Source organism: Eptatretus burgeri, chromosome 4, assembly GCF_056783735.1.
Source record: "Eptatretus burgeri isolate ZD-2024b chromosome 4, Ebu_testis_v1, whole genome shotgun sequence".
NCBI classification, from domain to species: Eukaryota; Metazoa; Chordata; class Myxini; order Myxiniformes; family Myxinidae; genus Eptatretus; species Eptatretus burgeri.
This window is the reverse complement of record NC_140964.1, coordinates 78,296,489-78,317,120: the sequence shown is the minus strand read 5'-3', so window position 1 is coordinate 78,317,120 and position 20,632 is coordinate 78,296,489. Positions and strand designations below refer to the sequence as shown.

At 49.0% G+C, this 20,632-nt stretch overlaps 1 protein-coding gene and 1 long non-coding RNA gene across 17 annotated transcripts in view; one reads left to right on the top strand and one right to left on the bottom strand.

The window, feature by feature from the left end:
• Nucleotides 1-20,632, bottom strand: part of MPHOSPH9 (M-phase phosphoprotein 9) — a 135,556-nt gene that overhangs the window by 99,980 nt on the left and 14,944 nt on the right. For 15 of the 16 annotated variants that reach the window (XR_015057571.1, XR_015057570.1, XM_085878849.1 and 12 more), the window contains 2 exons: nt 10,518-10,810; nt 6,851-7,016 (listed from right to left, as the gene is read on the bottom strand). Coding sequence is in view for 14 of the 16 variants with exons in the window: in XM_085878849.1 (XP_085734975.1) it covers nt 6,851-7,016; nt 10,518-10,789 (438 nt within the window). In the remaining 2 variants the exon portion in view is untranslated. Of the gene's footprint in view, nt 1-6,850; nt 7,017-10,517; nt 10,811-20,437; nt 20,620-20,632 lie in introns of those variants that run through there. The other variant, XM_085878850.1, reaches the window with a different exon arrangement.
• The window catches only part of LOC147028439 (uncharacterized), a 44,024-nt gene that overhangs the window by 11,195 nt on the left and 12,197 nt on the right, over nt 1-20,632 (top strand). The gene's annotated exons all lie outside the window — the stretch shown is intronic.

The following is a 20,632-nucleotide window of genomic DNA, read 5'->3' as shown; positions in this document are numbered from 1 at the left end:
AGAGGAGAGGAGAGAAGGGAGAGGAGAGGAGAGGAGAGAAGGGAGAGGAGAGGAGAGGAGAGGAGAGGAGAGGAGAAGGGAGAGGAGAGGAGGAGAGGAGAAGGGAGAGGAGAGGAGAAGAGAAGGGAGAGGAGAGGAGAGGAGAGAAGGGAGAGGAGAGGAGAGGAGAGAAGGGAGAGGAGAGGAGAGGAGAGAAGGGAGAGGAGAGGAGAGGAGAGGAGAGGAGAAGGGAGAGGAGAGGAGAGGAGAGGAGAGGAGAGAGAAGGGAGAGGAGAGGGAGAGGAGAAGGGAGAGGAGAGGAGAGGAGAAGGGAGAGGAGAGAGGAGAAGGGAGAGGAGAGGAGAGGAGAGAAGGGAGAGGAGAGGAGAGGAGAGGAGAGGAGAGGAGAGAAGGGAGAGGAGAGGAGAGGAGAGAAGGGAGAGGAGAGGAGAGAAGAGGAGAGGAGAAGGGAGAGGAGAGGAGAGGAGAAGGGAGAGGAGAGGAGAGGAGAAGGGAGAGGAGAGGAGAAGGGAGAGGAGAGGAGAAGGGAGAGGAGAGGAGAAGGGAGAGGAGAGGAGAAGGGAGAAGAGAGGAGAGGAGAAGGGAGAGGAGAAGGGAGAGGAGAGGAGAGGAGAAGGGAGAGGAGAAGGGAGAGGAGAAGGGAGAGGAGAAGGGAGAGGAGATGGAGAAGAAGAAGAAGAAGAAACTTTCCTTCTCATGATACGTGGCGTATTGTCAGGTCAGGGCAGATTAGATCGGTGACTTGCTACAGGTCCCATGTAAACCTGCACTAACCTGTTTCGTGGTCAGGTTGTCAGTGACTAAACAGTCTCCCCCACCAGGTTTCTTGGTGAGGAAGGTGTATGATATGAACACCCAGCAAGAATAAAAACAAAACCTGTCAAAGGGTGGAGGAGCACCTTGTGAGCCAACAGCCATCCATATCTAGTGCCCAACTGTGTCTGTAAAGGTCCTCCTGCAGTTGGGTTCCTTTTTTAAGGAGGTTGGTGGCAGGATTTGCACTCGAGCCACCGCAAAACCTTCATTCACCAAAACACAAGAAAACCGCAAAGAAAATTGAAAGCCCACTCCGTGGGAGTACCTCCGATGCAGCTGCCCTCCGCAGGGCAGCTCACCGGATGATGGGATTGGGGCAAAGCCTTCGGGAATCCCACTCTTTCATAAGAGGAGAAAAACAATGGGGTAACCTTCCCGGGTCAGATTGTGGTGGTGTGTGTCGGGGTGCTGCTGAGGTGTCGTCCACACAATGGCGATCTCTTTAGGTTAACCTGAGGCTGTCCCTTTGGGTGGGTACCTGGAATGTCCTATCCCTGAGAGGATGATCACCTGTCTCTGTTATCATCTAAGCTCAAGCGTTTGAACATCAGTATTACAGCACTCTCTGAGGTTCGGAGACCGGATTGCGGCGAGACCATGGCGGTGGTTACACTTACTATTGGTCTGGTCGCTCTGATGGTTACCATGCCCAAGGAGTTGCTGTAGCTGTGTCCCATAAGCTGACTCCAATGGTAATTGAGGTAACACCTATCAACAAGAGTATTATGAGATGAAGGATTAGTCAGTCCTTGGGTATCGTTTCCCTGGTCTCTGTATATGCTCCGACTGAGGCGAGTGATTTCACCGTGAAGGACGCATTCTATGCCAAACTCGAGTATGTGGTTGATCAGTGCCCCAGGAAAGATACACTTGTCGTCTTGGTGGATTTCAATACATCGACTGGAACTGATAAGAATGGTCTGGATGTGAGACTTGGACTCTGACCAGGGATCTGAGACAGACTTAATTCCTTTTATACCAGGTTTCTTCGGAGAATCGTTGGCTATCACTGGTCAGACTTTGTGTCCAACGAGTGGTCGCTGAGAGACTCAAATGAGATTTGTTACCTGCATAGTCTATGAATGCCTGGTGTTGGCTTAATGGTTAGGGTGGTGTGCTTGGGATCCTAGGATCCTGAGTTCAAATCCAACTCGGCTGTTGAGTTAATACCAGGTCGGGTTGACTCTGCCTGTCATCCTTCCGAGGTTGGCAAAATGAATGCCAGCATGCTGGTATACTGTGTCAGAATGGCAACCCATCCAGGATTGTGTCCAATAACCAAGGAAACTGCTCAGGCAGCACCAACGCACTGTACAGAGTATGGTCCCAATGGATGGATGGATAGGCTGTGAGCGTCAGCCAGCAGAGCTGCAGCTGTATGGACATGCAACTCATTTTCCTGACGCTGATCCTGCTCACCAGATTCTCTCAGTGAGGGAACCTCGTGAGTGGAGGAGGCCAACGGGCTGGCCACGTGCCTCGTGGTTGCAGCAGGTTGATCAGCATCTCCAGGAGATGGGGATGGGCCAGGCATTTGCCTGGGGGATGGCCATAAGGAGGACCCTGGAGTACCGGCGGAAAGTAGATGCAGCGACGCGCTGCTCCAGCACGTGCTCCCATACCTGACCTTACCTGTTGGTCCCTATGGATCTGGAACTGTGAACCAGAATAGCATCAGGTTCCTTAACTTTGCAAGAAGTCATGGACTGAGGGTGGCTGGTTCATGGTTTCAGCACCCACAGGCTCATTGCTGGAGTTGGTATTCCAGAGATGTTGGTATTCCAAAAGTTTTAAATTTCAACTTCATTGGACACATGGTCTGGCAGCCAGAATAAAATAATTTTTTGGATCTGAGTTCTTTTTGATATATATTTATTTAGATCTACTTTTTTTTGAAAAAGGCTCACTTGGCTGTGCCTGGATGTATTTGAGGGTAGAGGAGTTGCAGCTGAAATTCAAAACCTATCCAGGTTCATCCTGATGACTTCATCTTTGCTTTTTGCTTGTTTGGGTTCCTTCTGATTACTCCAATGCAGTACTGTACCTATTTGGCCTTGCATTTGATTTGAATTGAATTTATTTTAATCCCATTCTATATTCAATTGAATAGCAATGAAAAACGTCACGGGTCAGGGTCAGGGTCAGGTGTCCAATCAAAGCAGGGTTGCATCAAAGCGTGACGTCTTGGTACCCGGTCATCACTGTCAGCAGTTATAAAGTGGCAGTTCTAATTATGTCTCTTATTAATTACGTAACACACTAGAACACAAACACCATAAAAAACAAGTCCTGGCGAGGGTCTGCAAACTCCGATTGCTCTTTTTCTTGTTTTCAATTTGGCAAGACATATTCCCTCTTAGCACGAATAGGGAATGATCTATTTATATGGTTCCCATGAAATATATAGGATTTAGAATTACAAAGAAATCACAACTGTGAAAAAAAATAAGAGAGATATATGTGAGGTGAGAGAAGGTGTTTGGGAGATGTTGGGTGGGAAGTAAACCAAGTTTGTATGAGAAGGGATAAGATTCATGGAAGAGGAATGAAGAAGGTCTTGTGAAAGCAGAGAAGGGGGAGGGTAGGGGTTTAAAATCCCACCACATTTACATCTACACAGTGCCTATAGAAAGTGTAAACCCCCTTTCAAATTTTTAACCTTTTGTTGCCTTGTCGCCTGAAATTAAATTGCATCAAATCAGACTCTGTCCAAACTTTATTTACACATCGTAACCCACAACTTCCAAGGGAAAAACAAATTCTACAAATTTCAGAAAATCAATTAAAAATACAAAACTAGAATACCTTGGTTTGATAAGTGTTCACCCCCCTGAGTTAAAACTTGGTGGAAATGCCTTTGACAGCAATTACAGCTGAGAGTCTGTTGGGATAGATCTTTACCAACGTTGCACATTTGATTGGGCAATATTTCCCCATTCTTCTGCACAAAACTGTTCAAGCTCAGTCAAGTTGCATGGGGAGCGTTGATAGACAGCAATCTTCAAGTCATGCCACAGATTTTCGATTTGATTTAGGGTCGGGGCTTTGACTGAGCCACTCAAGAACATTTATCGTTTTGTTGCTTAGCCACTCCAGTGTAGCTTTGGCTGTGTACTTCAGGTCGTTGTCATGCTGAAAGGTGAACTTCTGTCCCAATTTCAGCTTTCTTACAGAGGGCAGTGGGTTTTTCTCTAGGACTTTTCTGTATTTTGCTCTATCCATTTTCCCTTTTATCCTGACAAGTGCCCCAGTCCATGCTGATGAGAAACATCCACATAACATGATGCTGCCACCACCATGCTTCACAGTAGGGATGGTGTTTTTGGGATGATGTGCTGTGTTTGGTTTGCGCCAAATGTAACATTTTGCATTTCGGCCAAAAAGTTCCATCTTGGTTTAATCAGACCAAAAAACTTTTGCAACATGGTTTAAGAACCTCCAGAGTATTTTTTTGCATACCTCAAATGGGACTCAAGGTGGGCTTTTTTGAGCGATAGCTTCATTCTTGCCATCCTACCGTACATGCCAGACCTGTGGAGTGCTTTTGGATATTGTCGTCTCATGCACACAGTGACCAGTCTGCTATAAAGGCATGTAGCTTTCAAAGTTGCTATTGGACTCTTCGTGGCCTCTCTGATCAGTCTCCTAGTTTGGTCATTCAGTTTAGAGGCACGGCCTGATCTAGGCAGGGTTTTGGTGGTACCATATGTCTTCTACTTCTTAATGATTGTCATGACTGTGCTCCAAGGGATATTCAAGGCCTTTCAAATATTTTTATACACATCCACTGATGTGCCTTTCCACAACTTTATACTGGGGATCGTTTTAAAGCTCTTTGGTCTCATGGTTGAGGTTTTGCTGTGAAATGCACAACCCAGAAGAGGAAACCTACTGTAACAGCTGATTGTGTTCTGAAATAATCAGAACCACTTCAATTTGACACAGGTGGAGGCCAATTAATGTGGTGTGTGATTTTGAAGGTGATTAGTTACACCTGAGCTAATTTACAATTGCTATTATAAGGGGGTAGACACTTATCCAACCAAGATATTCTCGTTTTGTATTTTAAATTAATTTTCGAAAACTTGTAGAATTTGTTTTTCACTTCGAAGTTGTGGGTTACGATGTGTAAATAAAGGTGGGAAAAGTCTGATTTAATGCAATTTAATTCCAGGCTATAAAGCAACAAAAGATGAAAATTTTGAAAAGGGGTGTAGACTTTATATAGGCATTGTAAGTGTTAAAAGTAATACATTGAACTGTTGAGAAAATAAGCAAAACACTAAGGATGTTTTATACATAAATAAATGTTTCAAGCTATTTCATGAGCCTGAGACACTGTTTTACAAGGATTACAAGGAAATTATGTGCATGAGGAGGCCATTCGGCCCATCATGCCTGCACTGCACAAATACCAGATTTAATAAATCCGTCAATACCCCTTCCCTTCATGTACAGCCTTTTGGCTGCTACAATGGTACTCATTTCACCAACCTCGGAAGGATGACAGGCTGAGTCAACCCCACCTAGTGTTAATTCAGTGGCAAACGGGGCTTGAACTCAGGACGCCAGAATCCCAAGTCACCACCCTAACCATGAAGCCAACACCAGGTTATGTTTTTGAAGATTTTTAATTGAATAAGGAAATAAAGCTTCTTCTTCTTTCGGTTGCTCCCGTTAGGGGTCGCCACAGCGGATCATCCGTATGATCCGCATCGTGATTTGGCTTAGTTTTTACATCGTTCCTTCCTGACGCAACCCTGGTCGCCTCTTATGACACAGGGATATGGTACACTTATTCTAACCGGGGCATACACCGGGCCCAGTACACTGGTACTCACTTCGCCGACCTCGGAAGGATGACAGGCTGAGTAAACCTCCTGGTGTGTATTAATTCAAGCGGCCAACGGGGCTTGAACTCAGGACCTTTTAGATCCCAAGCCACTATCCAAACCACTACGCCAACACCAGGCTTGAATAAAGAAATAAAGCAATTGTGTGAAATCCTTTACATCCAGTATATCAATCTCTCTGCAACTATCGGTGAACCTCTTCGCTGTGGTTGTACCCCCCCCCCCCACCCCTACACAAGTCAGGGGACAAATCTTCCCAATTCTTCTCTGTTGGCTGGATTTGTCAGGGTAGCACAGTCACAGTCAGAGTGCCGATCAGTCCTCATGGACAAGCCCTTTCCCTCCTGTCCTCCCCTCTCTCTTTCTGCTCTCTCTCCAGATCTGTCATAGACCTAACTTTGTGAAGACAGGGATACACATGCCATCTTGAATGTGGGGGATCTCTGATCAACTGTCTCCGTGCCACGGGCTTGTTCAAGTGAACTGCCCGGGGCTATACAACAATAACAACCCATCTTATAGAAACTCCATGCAGGCCAGTGGAACATCAAAGCACTGTAGTCAGAACATATTTACCTTGTCAGCACCTGGAGGATTCACATAACCAGCTGTCTTGCTCACAGAAGATACACAAGCAACGAGCAAGATGTAAAGCAGCAACTAACCATGTAAAAAATGTAATCAGATGATGCACTTATCGACTGACTGTGTCTCCCAGGAAGCAAATTCAAACTCTTCTTCTCTTTCCCCTCCACAAAGATTTAAGGTCGGTCCCAAAAACAAGAATATGAGGAAGGTTGATTATGGTTAGGGGAGAGGGGGAGGGGAGTCTGGATTCCATTTCTTCCATCCACTTCAAAAGCATTGTTATACCCACATTAAGCCTTGAATCATTTATTGTGAAAGGGGGATTCAAAAGAGTTTTCTTCAATCTTTAAGGAATGTTTGTACTTTAGGCATTTTCTTTCTTGGCAGCACCGACGTTCATACTTTGTTACGTAGTGTCTCGGCGGTGGTGCAGGAGTTTTCCAGCGGGAAGTGAGCTTCCTGATGTCATTGTAATCCAAGTGATGTTTTTAGCTCTAAAACTTTTTGAAAAGGGAAACAATTTTGACTCCCCCTATGCATTGAAGCAAGAAGATAATAAATGGGCCGACAAAACGATGGCTAGAGAAACATACCTCAGGGATAGAGACAGAGTCAGTATCATCTACTTTCTCAGGCTGATTGCTCAGCAGGTCCTGCAAGAGTGCCGAGAGTGGCTGATCAGGTTGAGAATCATGGCCATCAACAGATAGAACATCCAAGACTGCACAATGGACTTCTTCATTTGACACACCTCCAGGCCTGTGCAACACACATAGAAGGAAAGAGAGTACAGATAGGGAAGATTGTAAAGGAATTGACACGAAGATGCACATGGCATACCTGCAAACGCCACCGTACCATTTCCACTATCTTCACATTAGCCTGGAACAACCCATAACAAGAAGCGAATACTTCGATATCGCGCGGCTGGGGGCAGTAAAAGTCGAGGTTAAGAATGATGAAACAATTTTGCAGTTATAAAATTTAAATGTAGACACAGTGAATTAGCATGCATAATGGGAAGAGTTGTGACGTTGGACAAATTTCTATTTATAGCCCTCAGATCAAAGGGACGTACGCAGGCCATAAGTGTGACAGAAGATGTGACAGAAGACACAGGACAGAATAGCCAATTATATAATAGCGCGATGTCGCCGTGCTGTAATAACCACTTCTGTCACCAAAAAAAAGAGGAAGAAATCTCCTCCACAAGACCTTTTAAAACACTTCTGGTGAAAAACAATGAAGAACGAGAGTAACAACGCTGCGCGTCAACAACTAACGGAACAGGAAGATTATCACTTCCTGCTCAGAAAATAAACTTCTGGCGTCACACAGAAAACGATTCAGCACAAAAAACGTCGCTCTTCCGCATTAACCCCGCCCACAACTCACCCGGCAATCTCCGCCCACAACTCACCCGGCAATCTCCGCCCACAACTCACCCGGCAATCTCCGCCCACAATCCACCCGGCAATCTCCGCCCACAATCCACCCGGCAATCTCCGCCCACAATACACCCGGCAATCTCCGCCCACAATACACCCGGCAATCTCCGCCCACAATACACCCGGCAATCTCCGCCCACAATACACCCGGCAATCTCCGCCCACAATCCACCCGGCAATCTCCGCCCACATCACCCAACAATAAGTGTGACAGAAGACACAGGACAGAATAGCCAATTATATAACAGCACGATGTTGCCGCGCTGCAATTAGCATCACAGCCTGGCCTGGAAATGGCTCATTCATTGTGGAACCTATCCAGGTTCCTCCTCATGACTCTATCTTTGCTCTTTACTTCTTCAGGTTCATTCTGATGACTACAATGCAGTATTTGGTTTTCCTTTTGATTATGTTTGACCATATCCTTGATGCTGTGTGGACTGTGCTTCCCCGCTGATGGACCTCTGATAGCTTGTACCTGTTGCTGCATTTGAGCCTGGGGAGTAACTGCTGAAATCTATCTGTCCGGGTTCTTCCCAACATTGTTCTTCTATGTTGCTTTCACATTCCTCTTTATTCATTCAAATTCTTGCCTTTTCTTACATTTCTCTTACTCTTTACTTCTCTCTTTCATTATGTATCTCTCCAAGGGGAAGTGAATTCTTGCAGAAAGTTTTCTGTAATCAAACGGAAGACCAATAAGGAACCCGAAGAAGTAAAGAGCAAAGATGGAGTCATCAGAAGGAACCTGGATCGGATTCAGGTTTCAGCGGCTACTCCACAACCCTCAAACCCACCCAGGCGCAGCCAAGTGAGCCTTACAGAAAATTTTCTGAAATAATTCACTTCTCCTTGGACAGAAAGAAAACAAAAGAGAGAAATAGAGTAAAAGAGATGAAAGAGAAGAAAAAGCAATAACTAGAATGAATAAAGAGAACTGTGAAAAAATTACAAAGTGTGAAAGGCTCACTTGGCAGCGCCTGGATGGGTTTGAGGCTCGAGGAGTAGCGGCTGAAACCCGAATCCTACCCATGTGTCTCCTGACGACTCCATCTTTGCTCTTTTACTTATTTGAGTTCCTTCTGATTATTTCAATGCAGTATTTGGTCTTCCATTTGATTTCCCATTCTGGTTGTGCTCCAACCATACTCGCAGTCATTACGTTTATTTCCATCAACTCATAACTCTCCGTCTCTGTTATGTGATCAAACATCGGTCTTATAGTGGGGCAGATAACAGCAATTTTGAGAGGAATCGTGCAAATGATGATACAAGCATCAAATTTGGCACATTTGTTCTCCAGGGAATACTAATCAAATCTGCCTGATTGGCCATTTGAAAATCCAAATTTTTCAAAATTTGGATTTTCAAATGGCCAATCGGGCAGATTTGATCAGAAAGCCCTGCAGAACAAAAATGTCAAATTTGATGCTTGCATCATAATTTGCACGATTTTTCTACTATCTTACTACACTATTATCTTTTCAAAGTCCTGTCCAAAAACAGACAAACATTAATGTTTTATTGAAAAGATAAAAAAAAGATATATTTAAAGGCCAAATTAGAATTGACCTTTGCTATTATCAATTTCAAAATAATATTTACGACAGCAACCATTTATTTGCAGCTCTCCAACGTGCACGACAGCAAAATTATTTCTGCATCCAGCAGTGAACAGTGCAAATGTAGTGGAGCTTTCTGGTTAAGGCTCATCTTGAATAGCTTATGCCATGGCAGTTCGTTTTTAACATCTTACAGAGCAAGGACCATCTGCTGACAGACAAAGAATGCTAGCAGCCGTTACTATGACTTGCCAATGGACCTGTGTCGGTTATAACCCGAGAGATAGTTTGGCTAGGAAAATTACAAGATAGCATTTTGGTGACAAGGGGACATTTCATTATTATCAACACAAAAATGGTGCCAGCTTTGAATCCCTTCTCTCCGCTTGCACTGTTCTTCCAAAAGTTTTGTACCATCCTTTTTTTCTCTTTCCCCTCCACACTTCCATTCCTATTAACTATTTTTATTCTTCAATCGGCTCATTCACACTACACATTAAGCAGCTGAGGGGAACGAGCGGCCAAGAGAGAAACGTTTACATTGGTAATCAGTCCAAATCAACTGGCTGACGAACTTCCTCGACCGTTTTATTTTAACTTCTGAGTTCTGGGCTAAGTAACCATGGGTGGAGCTTCAGTGAGTCTCATCATCATCATGTCAAGAAGACCAATGAAAAGTGGAATTGCAAGTAAGGAGAGTAGGAGCACTGGGAGATGACAAGTTTTGGAATGCATTGTCAACCTACAACTTTATGTGACACCTTATGCAGTGACATCATCAATCCCTCAATCCAAATGCAGATTTTCATGGAGTTGAACTCCATGGATCCTGGTCAGTCAGCCCCTCAACCACTTAATGCAAAGGGTAAACAATGCTTACTAGGCCCACTCCACTCCTCATGTGCCCCCACCCAAGAAGCACCTCTCCTTTCAGATCATTGCAAAGTTGTTTTTTTTTTAAGTTTAACAAAATATTATTTAAAAAATATAAATAATTGTTACAAGTTAGAGAAACACTGAATGTTGTAGAACTCAACTCCTCAAAATTATAATGAAGGTGAACAGGCCAATTCACAAGCATACATCTCCCAGAGTGGACTTTACCTTCCTCCCTCAATTTACTGAACTTCATATTTGAGTGTGTACTTAGTGGTGGTCTGACTGCAAGAATCACAAAATTTCTTTCGAGGTTTTGGCATCATCAAGAACCGACACCAATATGTCACAATTCCTAACATATTCTCACCAACCTGTTGAGCATCTCCCAAGATGGCTCACTTTGCTGGGACGCCACTTGAGAATTCAGCGAACCAACGGACGGCGCCCACAAACGGGGACTGGGAGCTGCGTTTGGCGCAGACAGATCAATCAAGAGTCTCTCTTTATCCGGACCTTCAGAAAGCACGTCTGTGGCCAAGGCTCCGCTGCACACTCTTGTGCCAGGCAGTAAGAGGGAGCTCTTTAGCTGCGTTGGAGACGATTCTTCAGCAAAACTGCCTTGAATTTGTTCCGTTGACATCATGACTCGACTTCCAATCTTTCACTGCAACATGAAAAATACACAAACAATATATCACACAAAATGCAGGCACACAATACTTGCAGCAGAGTTCACCGATACAAAGCCTGGGGTTGGCTTCGTGGTTAAGGTGGCAGCATGGGATCCTAGGGTTCTGAGTTCAAGCCCCGTTGGCCGCTGAATTAAAATACACCAGGAGGTTGACTCAGCCTGTCATCCTTCCGAGGTCGGCAAAATGAGCACCAGTGTACTGGTAAGGGGGACACTGCATCAGCGACTTAGCCAGATCCCAACCAATGATGCAATCAGCAGCCACAGGCTGTACGAGAGAGAGAGACAGAGACAGAGACAGAGACAGAGACAGAGACAGAGACAGAGACAGAGACAGAGACAGAGACAGAGACAGAGACAGAGACAGAGAGAGAGAGAGAGAGAGAGAGAGAGAGAGAGAGAGAGAGAGAGAGAGAACGTATTGTTGCGGTATTCGCGCCCGCCGGCGTGCTGACGGCCACGTAACTCGAATCGCGGCACGTCGCCCACCGGACGGACAATCCAGTCGTGACCCTCTCGGACTAACGCCGGGAACCAGTCACGGGTGGACCTTTCGGTCTCACCGCGATCGAGCCAATCAGCCCCCGCGTGGGATAGGGTTGCTCGCCGAATTCGACCTACCTAAGTACCCACGCGGAGGGTAGACCGGGCGATCGCACCTCGCCGCAGGTCGACTTCGGACACGGGCCACTTAAGCGACCCGTTCCGTAATATCAGAATAACCGAGCGGTGTTATCGTCGACCTCGACGGTTCGATTAATTATCGGGCGTATTCAGCCCACTACCAACCCTTTACGTGAAGCAAGATGAGGATTCAAAGAAAGAAATGACGAAGCGAAGCGGGAAACAGTTCAATAATAAAGCACATTTATTCGCGGCACACGGGAAGCACACAAATTCAATTCCACCAAAAGCACACAAAAAAAAGAAAACACAATTCCATTTACACAAAAAGCAAATATAAAAGCGAAGACACAATGCAGAGCTAATACCGACTACCGAGCACACGGCAACACTTATACAATTCTACTTCACAGACGGCGCCGACAACACATACCCAAAACCAAGGAAAAGAAATACCCCCAAGAATGAGGCGGGCCTGAGGCCGAGACCGGGTCGCGCTACCCGTCTGGTGATGAGACGCGGAGCGGCGATGGCGCCTCACTCCGCGGGCCTCGCGGACAGTGTCTGGCAGGGGGTGGGAAAGGGGCCCCCTTGGTCGCACTATCTCAGCGCGGGGGGAAACAGGAGGGGTTGTTGATGCTCGGGGTATAGAGGATGGTGTGCGTCTCCACCTTGGCCAGGACGCGCTGCCGGCCTCCCTCGGGCGTGCAGCTCCTGGCACCGACGCGAGCACCCCCTCGTCTGCCTTCGCCGCTGCCGCCTCTCCGCCTCTGGACTCTCCACCCTGGACTCTTCTTTGGGCTCTCCTCGTTCGACTCTCTTCAGCTTCTCCAGCTACTGCAGGCTTCGGGCTCCAGACTTCCACACTGCTCTGACTGACGAACACCGTCCTTTTATCCCCCCGTAGCTTCGCCTTTGACCCCCTCCCTTTGACCTTTCACCTCGCTCCCCATTGGCCCGAGAAAAAGTGGGCGTGAAGGCTTTTTGATCCACAAATTTGCATATATCGATCGTTCTGGAGGCGGGGCCAAATCGCCCCTCGCTCACCGATTGGACGGCAAAAAGTGGGCGTGTGTCGTTTTTGATCCGTTTTTGAAGCACAAAATCCGTGATTTTGTACACGCTGTTCAACGTGCGCCCTGCACGAGTCCAACACCGGTACCCACAGCGGGGCAAGAACGGTGGCGATGCTACGGTTGCGAGGTGTGACGGGAAGGTCGTGGCGGTTGTGGTGAAGCGGTGGTTGTGGTTGTAATCATGGCGGTTGGTCCAAAATAAAGATAGTAAAAGAAAAACGGCTATCCTGAAGAGTCGCAGCACGCATAAATGACATGTATTCCCACTAGACAACGGGTTTGGGCCTAACTACACATGCACTTACCGAGATACCTCACCTAAGGGACCTGAATGGTGGTTTGCGAATTTGGTAACCACAACACTACCCCCTTCCCTTTTTACAGACTCGTCCCGAGTCGTCAAATTTTCGTGTGCCATCATGTGTAGTTTTCCCCTAGTACATTTTACCTACGGATCCCTGAGTGCGACATTCATGGTATTCGTGTCCCCAAAATAAATAACCTGAGGGCTGCGTAACTACCTAAACAAACTCACTCACACGGACGACTTAAATAAAATTGCCGGCGCTAAGACAAACATGCCGGGGGCGCACTCATATGTACAGTACATCTTAACCTTAACTTACAAATTTTACACTAAACCATGGCCCAGGATCATTGAACTCTGCAAAAGAAAAGCAGTTAGCAGGGAGCCAGGCTGCCCGCATGCAGTCTCTGGCTCAAACAATGCAGGTGACAGGGAACGTGGCTGGCTGCTCACACGCAGTCCAAGGCCTTCCCTTTTGAACTGAACGCAGTGAACCACAACGGTGCATGGGCTGCACAAACGCAGTCTCCGTGCCAGCTCAAGTGGCACACGCAATGAACACAACGAATGGATGGATGAATGGATGGATCGAATGCAGTGAACCACAACGGTGCATGGGCTGCACAAATGCAGTCTCCGTGCCAGCTCAAGTGGCACACGCAATGAGCACAACGAATGGATGGATGAACACAAACACGGTGCACGGGCCGCCACTGCAGGCCCGTGTTGTAGCTGCCAACAGGGCAGTTCTCGCAGCTTGCAAGCTGTTGCCTTGCGGATCCTGGCGCACATGGAAATGAACAGGGGGGGGGGGGCAAAGCAAAAATTGAACGGGGCTGGTGAACGTGGGCAGTGGGCATGGCATGGCAAAGGTGCAGGCAACACAGCCCGCAGAAGAAGGCCGCTGCAGGCAAACACAGCCGGCAGATGAACTGGCCGGCACAGGCCTTGAAGCAAACACGGCCAGCCGATGGCACAGGCCTTGCAGCAAAACAACAGCTGCCGATGAAGTTGGCCGGCCTCCGCCTTGAAGCAAAACACGGCCAGCCGATGAAGTTGGCCAGCTCTTGCCGTTCAGTGGAGGTTGGTGGAGGGAGTGCGGTGGTGCTGGCCACTTGGAAGGCGGGCTCGGACCAACCTACCCGTCTCCCTCCCAACCTATCGCCTTTGCCTGTCACTGTACATACCCACTCCCTTAATTTGTCAAACCCCAATTTAGCCCCACTTATTATTATTTTTTTTTTTACTTTTATGTTTACTTCCCCTCTATAAATCGTCCCCTAACCCCCTTTATCGTCCTTGGTCGGCTAACCTATCCTGTCACCTAGCCTACTCCCAACCCCTACGTTCCCTTCCCGGAGGGGAATAAGGGAGAGCTAACGTCCTGTGTCGAGGCCCAACGAAGCCTCAGAATGGCCTCCTCAGAGTTCGGCGATCTATAACCAAAGTGGGTCCAGCGGCCCACAACGACAGCGAGGGGATGGATGGTGCGGAGGGGTACATCTCCTAATCTACCCTAACCATTTAACTGTTAAACTACCCCGGGGCTTTCAACAAGCGCCTCTCGCTTAAACTATTGGTTCTAACAACCCAGATTCCCGTCGCCTGTGTTGGTGTCCTCACAATTTCGGGCCTCGCCCCCCAATTTTCTCTCCGTGCCCTCACACGGTCTCCTGGCTGGGACACGTGGCTCCCTTTGGCAGGCACGACCCTCTGCCGATTCTCCCGCTATGGCACCCCCGGGCACTACACTGCCTCCGAGCCTACCAGCTCCCTAACACCGGGAGTGCCCCCATGGCACCTCCCCTGAAACGCACACGTGGCAGGCCGGCCTCCCGGGCCCCTTTCCGAGGGTCACCCGTGCCCACAACACTGCCCACGCGGCTAATGGCGCTCCGGGCCCCCGCACCAAGCAGGCGCACCCGTGCCCACTACTCTATCCCGGCCCCCCATGGGCCCATGGCCTACCGCGGCCGACTGGCCTGGTGCCCGGGGTACCCACTCAGCGATACTCACCTTTCGCAGCCACGCTCCCAAGCCCGTCAACAGGGCTCCTGCACCCCTCCAAATGGGTCTCGAGCCTACTTTCCCACCAACAACAAAACGACCTCCATTTTTCAATTTGACGAACCCCCTAACTCACTTTACTCTGACCCCGGGGTCCCTTGGGCGGGAGTCACTCCTCCCCCCAATCACTCATCGCACCATGCATTCCCCATTCGCTCCACTCACACAGACCCGCTGGCCTCACTCATTCACCAAGCACATGTACTCACCTCACAACCCACAACTCTTCAACACACACACCACTGAACTCTGCCATCCTTCTAACTACATCCCCTAACTAACTCGTGCTCCCACGTCGTCCCTTACACTAGTAGCACGTTCCTTTTAACACTACGTAGCTAAACTACGTCCCCTCTGCACATCCACAAGTCTGTCTCTGTCTCCTAATCTCTTTAATCAATTTCCCAACCTAAAGCTCACTAAATCCCTCTACCTAATCTATTCCACGGACTCCATGAGGACTTACCCCTGCCCCATGAAGTCGGTCTCACTAAGCTAACCCTTCCCCCTAACTAGTTTCCATCCTGTGCCCAGGCTAAGGGGGTCTTCCACCCCTTGCCCAGGAATCCTGTGCACCCGAAAGTGAGGTTTACTGTTTTTTTTTGTTTGTTTTTTTTGTTTTTTTCCATGCGCAGCACCTGCGCGGCAACTCAGAGCTCGCGCACTTTACACCTGCCCGTGACGTCATGCAGCTGCACGTGTACCTCGTCCCTCCTTGGACGGTACCATCCGGCAGAGATACCCCTCCTGCCGGATTCCAACCCCACGTGCAGCCATGACGTCACCGTGCGCAAAAAAAAAAAACACAAGCCCCACGTCTCGAGGGGTTCCCCACGCGAACACATGTGCTTTGCCCGTTGGAGCTTAACACACACGATCGCGTGGAGAACCCGTCCGGTCCAAATCCATTTACCTGCCTAAACTTTGTCCGTCCGCGGGATCGGCAAATCCACCGCGTGCGTTTCCGGACCGGGACTTCACTCTCGCAAGCGAGCACGTGGCGGTCTCGTGCGTTGCACAGCACGAACCGCGTGCTCACTGCTGGGTGAACCCGGCACGGTCCCCGAAACAACTACAGCCGCTACTCGGCTTTCGTTTCTCCCATGTCGCCGTCTCCGTCTCCATTCAACACACGCATACCTGCGTGTTACGACGCACACAGTCCACTCCATCATATTCACACCGGGAGACGCGGCTGCGTGCTCCCGCATGCCAACCGACATCTCCCTCACATACCGCTCTCTCACACACACGGTCTCCCTGGCACACAGCGACCTTGCACACGGCCGTTCACTCACGCGTGCGGGGCACTCACCCGCGGTGCCTCACTCATACACACGGCGACACTCACACACGGTGCCTCATCCACACTCCGTGCCTCATCCACACACGCGAGGGCACTCACCCGCGGTGCCCCATCCACACACGGCGTGCTGGGAAGCACGTACTCTGGCACCATCGCCACCACACCACTCAGACACGGGGTCGCTTCCACACACGGGGACGCACTCACACCCTGCACCACACACACCGGGACAACCACACTGGGGATTCGTGTCCCCACAAGGGTCTCCGGGGCCTCTATACCCCCCAAGCTCTCCGTGCACCTGTTCGCAGCACTCGTTCCCTCAACCTCGCAAAGCACGACCGAACTCACCTGGTCGTGATCCGCCTCAAGGGGGCAGACTCCCTCCCCTCGTTCCTGGAGGAGGCCATCCCGGTGCTCGCACTGGGTCTCTACCCAGTCCGCCAGCTCACCCCCATTATCCTCCACTACCTCCGTGTGTGTGTGTGCGTCACTTACCCCGTCTTTATCGTGTAGTCTTTCCTCTATTTTTTCTATCTCCCGTGTCTCTGCCAACTCTTCACCCTTTACCTCCCTTGTCTCAACTATTATTTCCTTTGTCACGGCCTTCATGCCCGCCTGCAGACATCGGCCCATGTTCTGCGTCTCACCCCGGAACTTTTTCATTTCCTCCTTCATGTTTGCTTCCATTCCGTTTATTTGCTTGTTCATTTCGTTTTTCATTTCATTTGTATTTGTATCCATCTTTTCGTTCATGCCTTTCATTTCGTTTGTATTTGTATCTATCGTCGTTTTCACTTCATTCATTTGCTTGTTCATGTTCGCAATCATCTTCGCTGTCGTTTCCGCATACATTTTTGCCAGCATGGTGTATAGCTGGGTCATGTCGGGTGCGCTTGGGTGAGCCGTTTCGGCAGGGGTCGGGGAAGGGTTTTGGTGGAGAGGGGGGGGAGGTGTCATACACCGTGGCCGCTGCCGCACCCACCTCAGGTTCTGGGTTCAGTTGGGCGAGTCCGTGTTCCTGCACAATCAACATTTCCTGCACGGGGATTCCATCCTGGACCATGGATTCTACATTACTACACATATACATTTCTAATACCCCCGGCTCCCGCTCGCCTTGAGACGCCATCTTGCTTCTCGTGAAGGGTTAATTTGCTCGCTCGTAATTTGGAGGGAATCAGGGGTCGCTTCTCTCACCCCTGGACCGATTCCCGTGAATTTAGCCTGAGACAGGACAGCCCGTTTTCCTGTTCTCCGATACCAGTGCCGTGAGGAGGGCGATGAATTTGTATCCCACTCCTGACACCAGTGTTGCGGTCTTCGCGCCCGCCGGCGTGCGACGGCCACGTAACTCGAATCGCGGCACGTCGCCCACCGGACGGACAATCCAGTCGTGACCCTCTCGGACTAACGCCGGGAACCAGTCACGGGTGGACCTTTCGGTCTCACCGCGATCGAGCCAATCGGCCCCCGCGTGGGATAGGGTTGCTCGCCGAATTCGACCTACCTAAGTACCCACGCGGAGGGTAGCCCGGGCGATCGCACCTCGCCGCAGGTCGACTTCGGACACGGGCCACTTAAGCGACCCGTTCCGTACTATCAGAATAACCGAGCGGTGTTATCGTCGACCTCGACGGTTCGATTAATTATCGGGCGTATTCAGCCCACTACCAACCCTTTACGTGAAGCAAGATGAGGATTCAAAGAAAGAAATGACGAAGCGAAGCGGGAAACAGTTCAATAATAAAGCACATTTATTCGCGGCACACGGGAAGCACACAAATTCAATTCCACCAAAAGCACACAAAAAAAAGAAAACACAATTCCATTTACACAAAAAGCAAATATAAAAGCGAAGACACAATGCAGAGCTAATACCGACTACCGAGCACACGGCAACACTTATACAATTCTACTTCACAGACGGCGCCGACAACACATACCCAAAACCAAGGAAAAGAAATACCCCCAAGAATGAGGCGGGCCTGAGGCCGAGACCGGGTCGCGCCTACCCGTCTGGTGATGAGACGCGGAGCGGCGATGGCGCCTCACTCCGCGGGCCTCGCGGACAGTGTCTGGCAGGGGGTGGGAAAGGGGCCCCCTTGGTCGCACTATCTCAGCGCGGGGGGGAAACAGGAGGGGGTTGTTGATGCTCGGCGTATAGAGGATGGTGTGCGTCTCCACCTCGGCCAGGACGCGCTGCCGGCCTCCCTCGGGCGTGCAGCTCCTGGCACCGACGCGAGCACCCCCTCGTCTGCCTTCGCCGCTGCCGCCTCTCCGCCTCTGGACTCTCCACCCTGGACTCTTCTTTGGGTTCTCCTCGTTCGACTCTCTTCAGCTTCTCCAGCTACTGCAGGCTTCGGGCTCCAGACTTCCACACTGCTCTGACTGACGAACACCGTCCTTTTATCCCCCCGTAGCTTCGCCTTTGACCTTTCACCTCGCTCCCCATTGGCCCGAGAAAAAGTGGGCGTGAAGGCTTTTTGATCCACAAATTTGCATATATCGATCGTTCTGGAGGCGGGGCCAAATCGCCCCTCGCTCACCGATTGGACGGCAAAAAGTGGGCGTGTGTCGTTTTTGATCCGTTTTTGAAGCACAAAATCCGTGATTTTGTACACGCTGTTCAACGTGCGCCCTGCACGAGTCCAACACCGGTACCCACAGCGGGGCAAGAACGGTGGCGATGCTACGGTTGCGAGGTGTGACGGGAAGGTCGTGGCGGTTGTGGTGAAGCGGTGGTTGTGGTTGTAATCATGGCGGTTGGTCCAAAATAAAGATAGTAAAAGAAAAACGGCTATCCTGAAGAGTCGCAGCACGCATAAATGACATGTATTCCCACTAGACAACGGGTTTGGGCCTAACTACACATGCACTTACCGAGATACCTCACCTAAGGGACCTGAATGGTGGTTTGCGAATTTGGTAACCACAACAGTATATTAAGTAGAACAACCACGACAGCCACATCCCTTCTACAAGAAACACTACATTCATACGGTTAATAACTCCACATGCTGTGCCAATCATCGACAATACACCTTCGCTTTTTGTCTTCCGCCCCTCGGACAAGGTTGCAGACGGGTGACATTTTAAAATCAGCTCCAACCGACCGACCAATCATCCATCCATGTAACTTTGTGTTCCGTACGTGATGTTTCAAAAACAGTCGAACATTTCGCTTTCAGATTACACACATCTCGTCCTCATGACATTATCTCAACCCGATTAGGTGATGGCTGTGGATGGTTGAAATCTGTTGCCATGGCAACCACCTCAGTAACTTGGCTTGTGAACGTGATATTTCACAAACCGTCGGGCATTTCGCTTTCAGATTACACACATCTCGTCCTCATGACATTATCTCAACCCGATTAGATGATGGCAGTGGATGGTTGAAATCCTGTTGCCATGGCAACCACCTCAGTAACTTGGCTTGTGAACGTGATATTTCACAAACCGTCGGGCATTTCACTTTCAGATTACACACATCTAGTCTTCATGACATTATCTCAACCAGATTAGATGATGGCAGTGGATGGTTGAAATACTGTTGCCATGGCAACCACCTCAGTAACTTGGCTTGTGTATGTGATATTTCACAAACCGTCGGACATTTCGCTTTCAGATTACATACATCTCGTCCTCATGACATTATCTCAACCCGATTAGATGATGGCTGTGGATGGTTGAAATCCTGTTGCCATGGCAACCACCTCAGTAACTTGGCTTGTGAACGTGATATTTCACAAACCGTCGGGCATTTCACTTTCAGATTACACACATCTAGTCTTCATGACATTATCTCAACCAGATTAGATGATGGCAGTGGATGGTTGAAATACTGTTGCCATGGCAACCACCTCAGTAACTTGGCTTGTGTATGTGATATTTCACAAACCGTCTAACATTTCGCTTTCAGATTACATACATCTCGTCCTCATGACATTATCTCAACCCGATTAGATGATGGCTGTGGATGGTTGAAATCCTGTTGCCATGGCAACCACCTCAGTAACTTGGCTTGTGAACGTGATATTTCACAAACCGTCGGACATTTCGCTTTCATATTACACACATCTATTCCTCATACGGTCCACATGGCGGGGGAAAGGTCGTATCGGGTCCTTATCAATATATAAATGTCCTCTTCGTGGAAGAATGGAATCTTTAACATGGTCGAGGAAATTCGTTAGTATTCGACTACTTATTCCCACCTTATGGGGATCAGACGGGGGAAACGTTTTATGATCCAAGTCTTTCACGAACCAGTTGGCTAGGCTTTCGGGTGACGGTGTTAGGAATTTGTAATTTGTTCAGAATGACGGTGATAGCTCGCCTGCTCTTCGTGAAGGACACATCAAGCCTGGCTCATCAGATCCCCAACACGTCGGGAGGGTCGGAGGGAAACA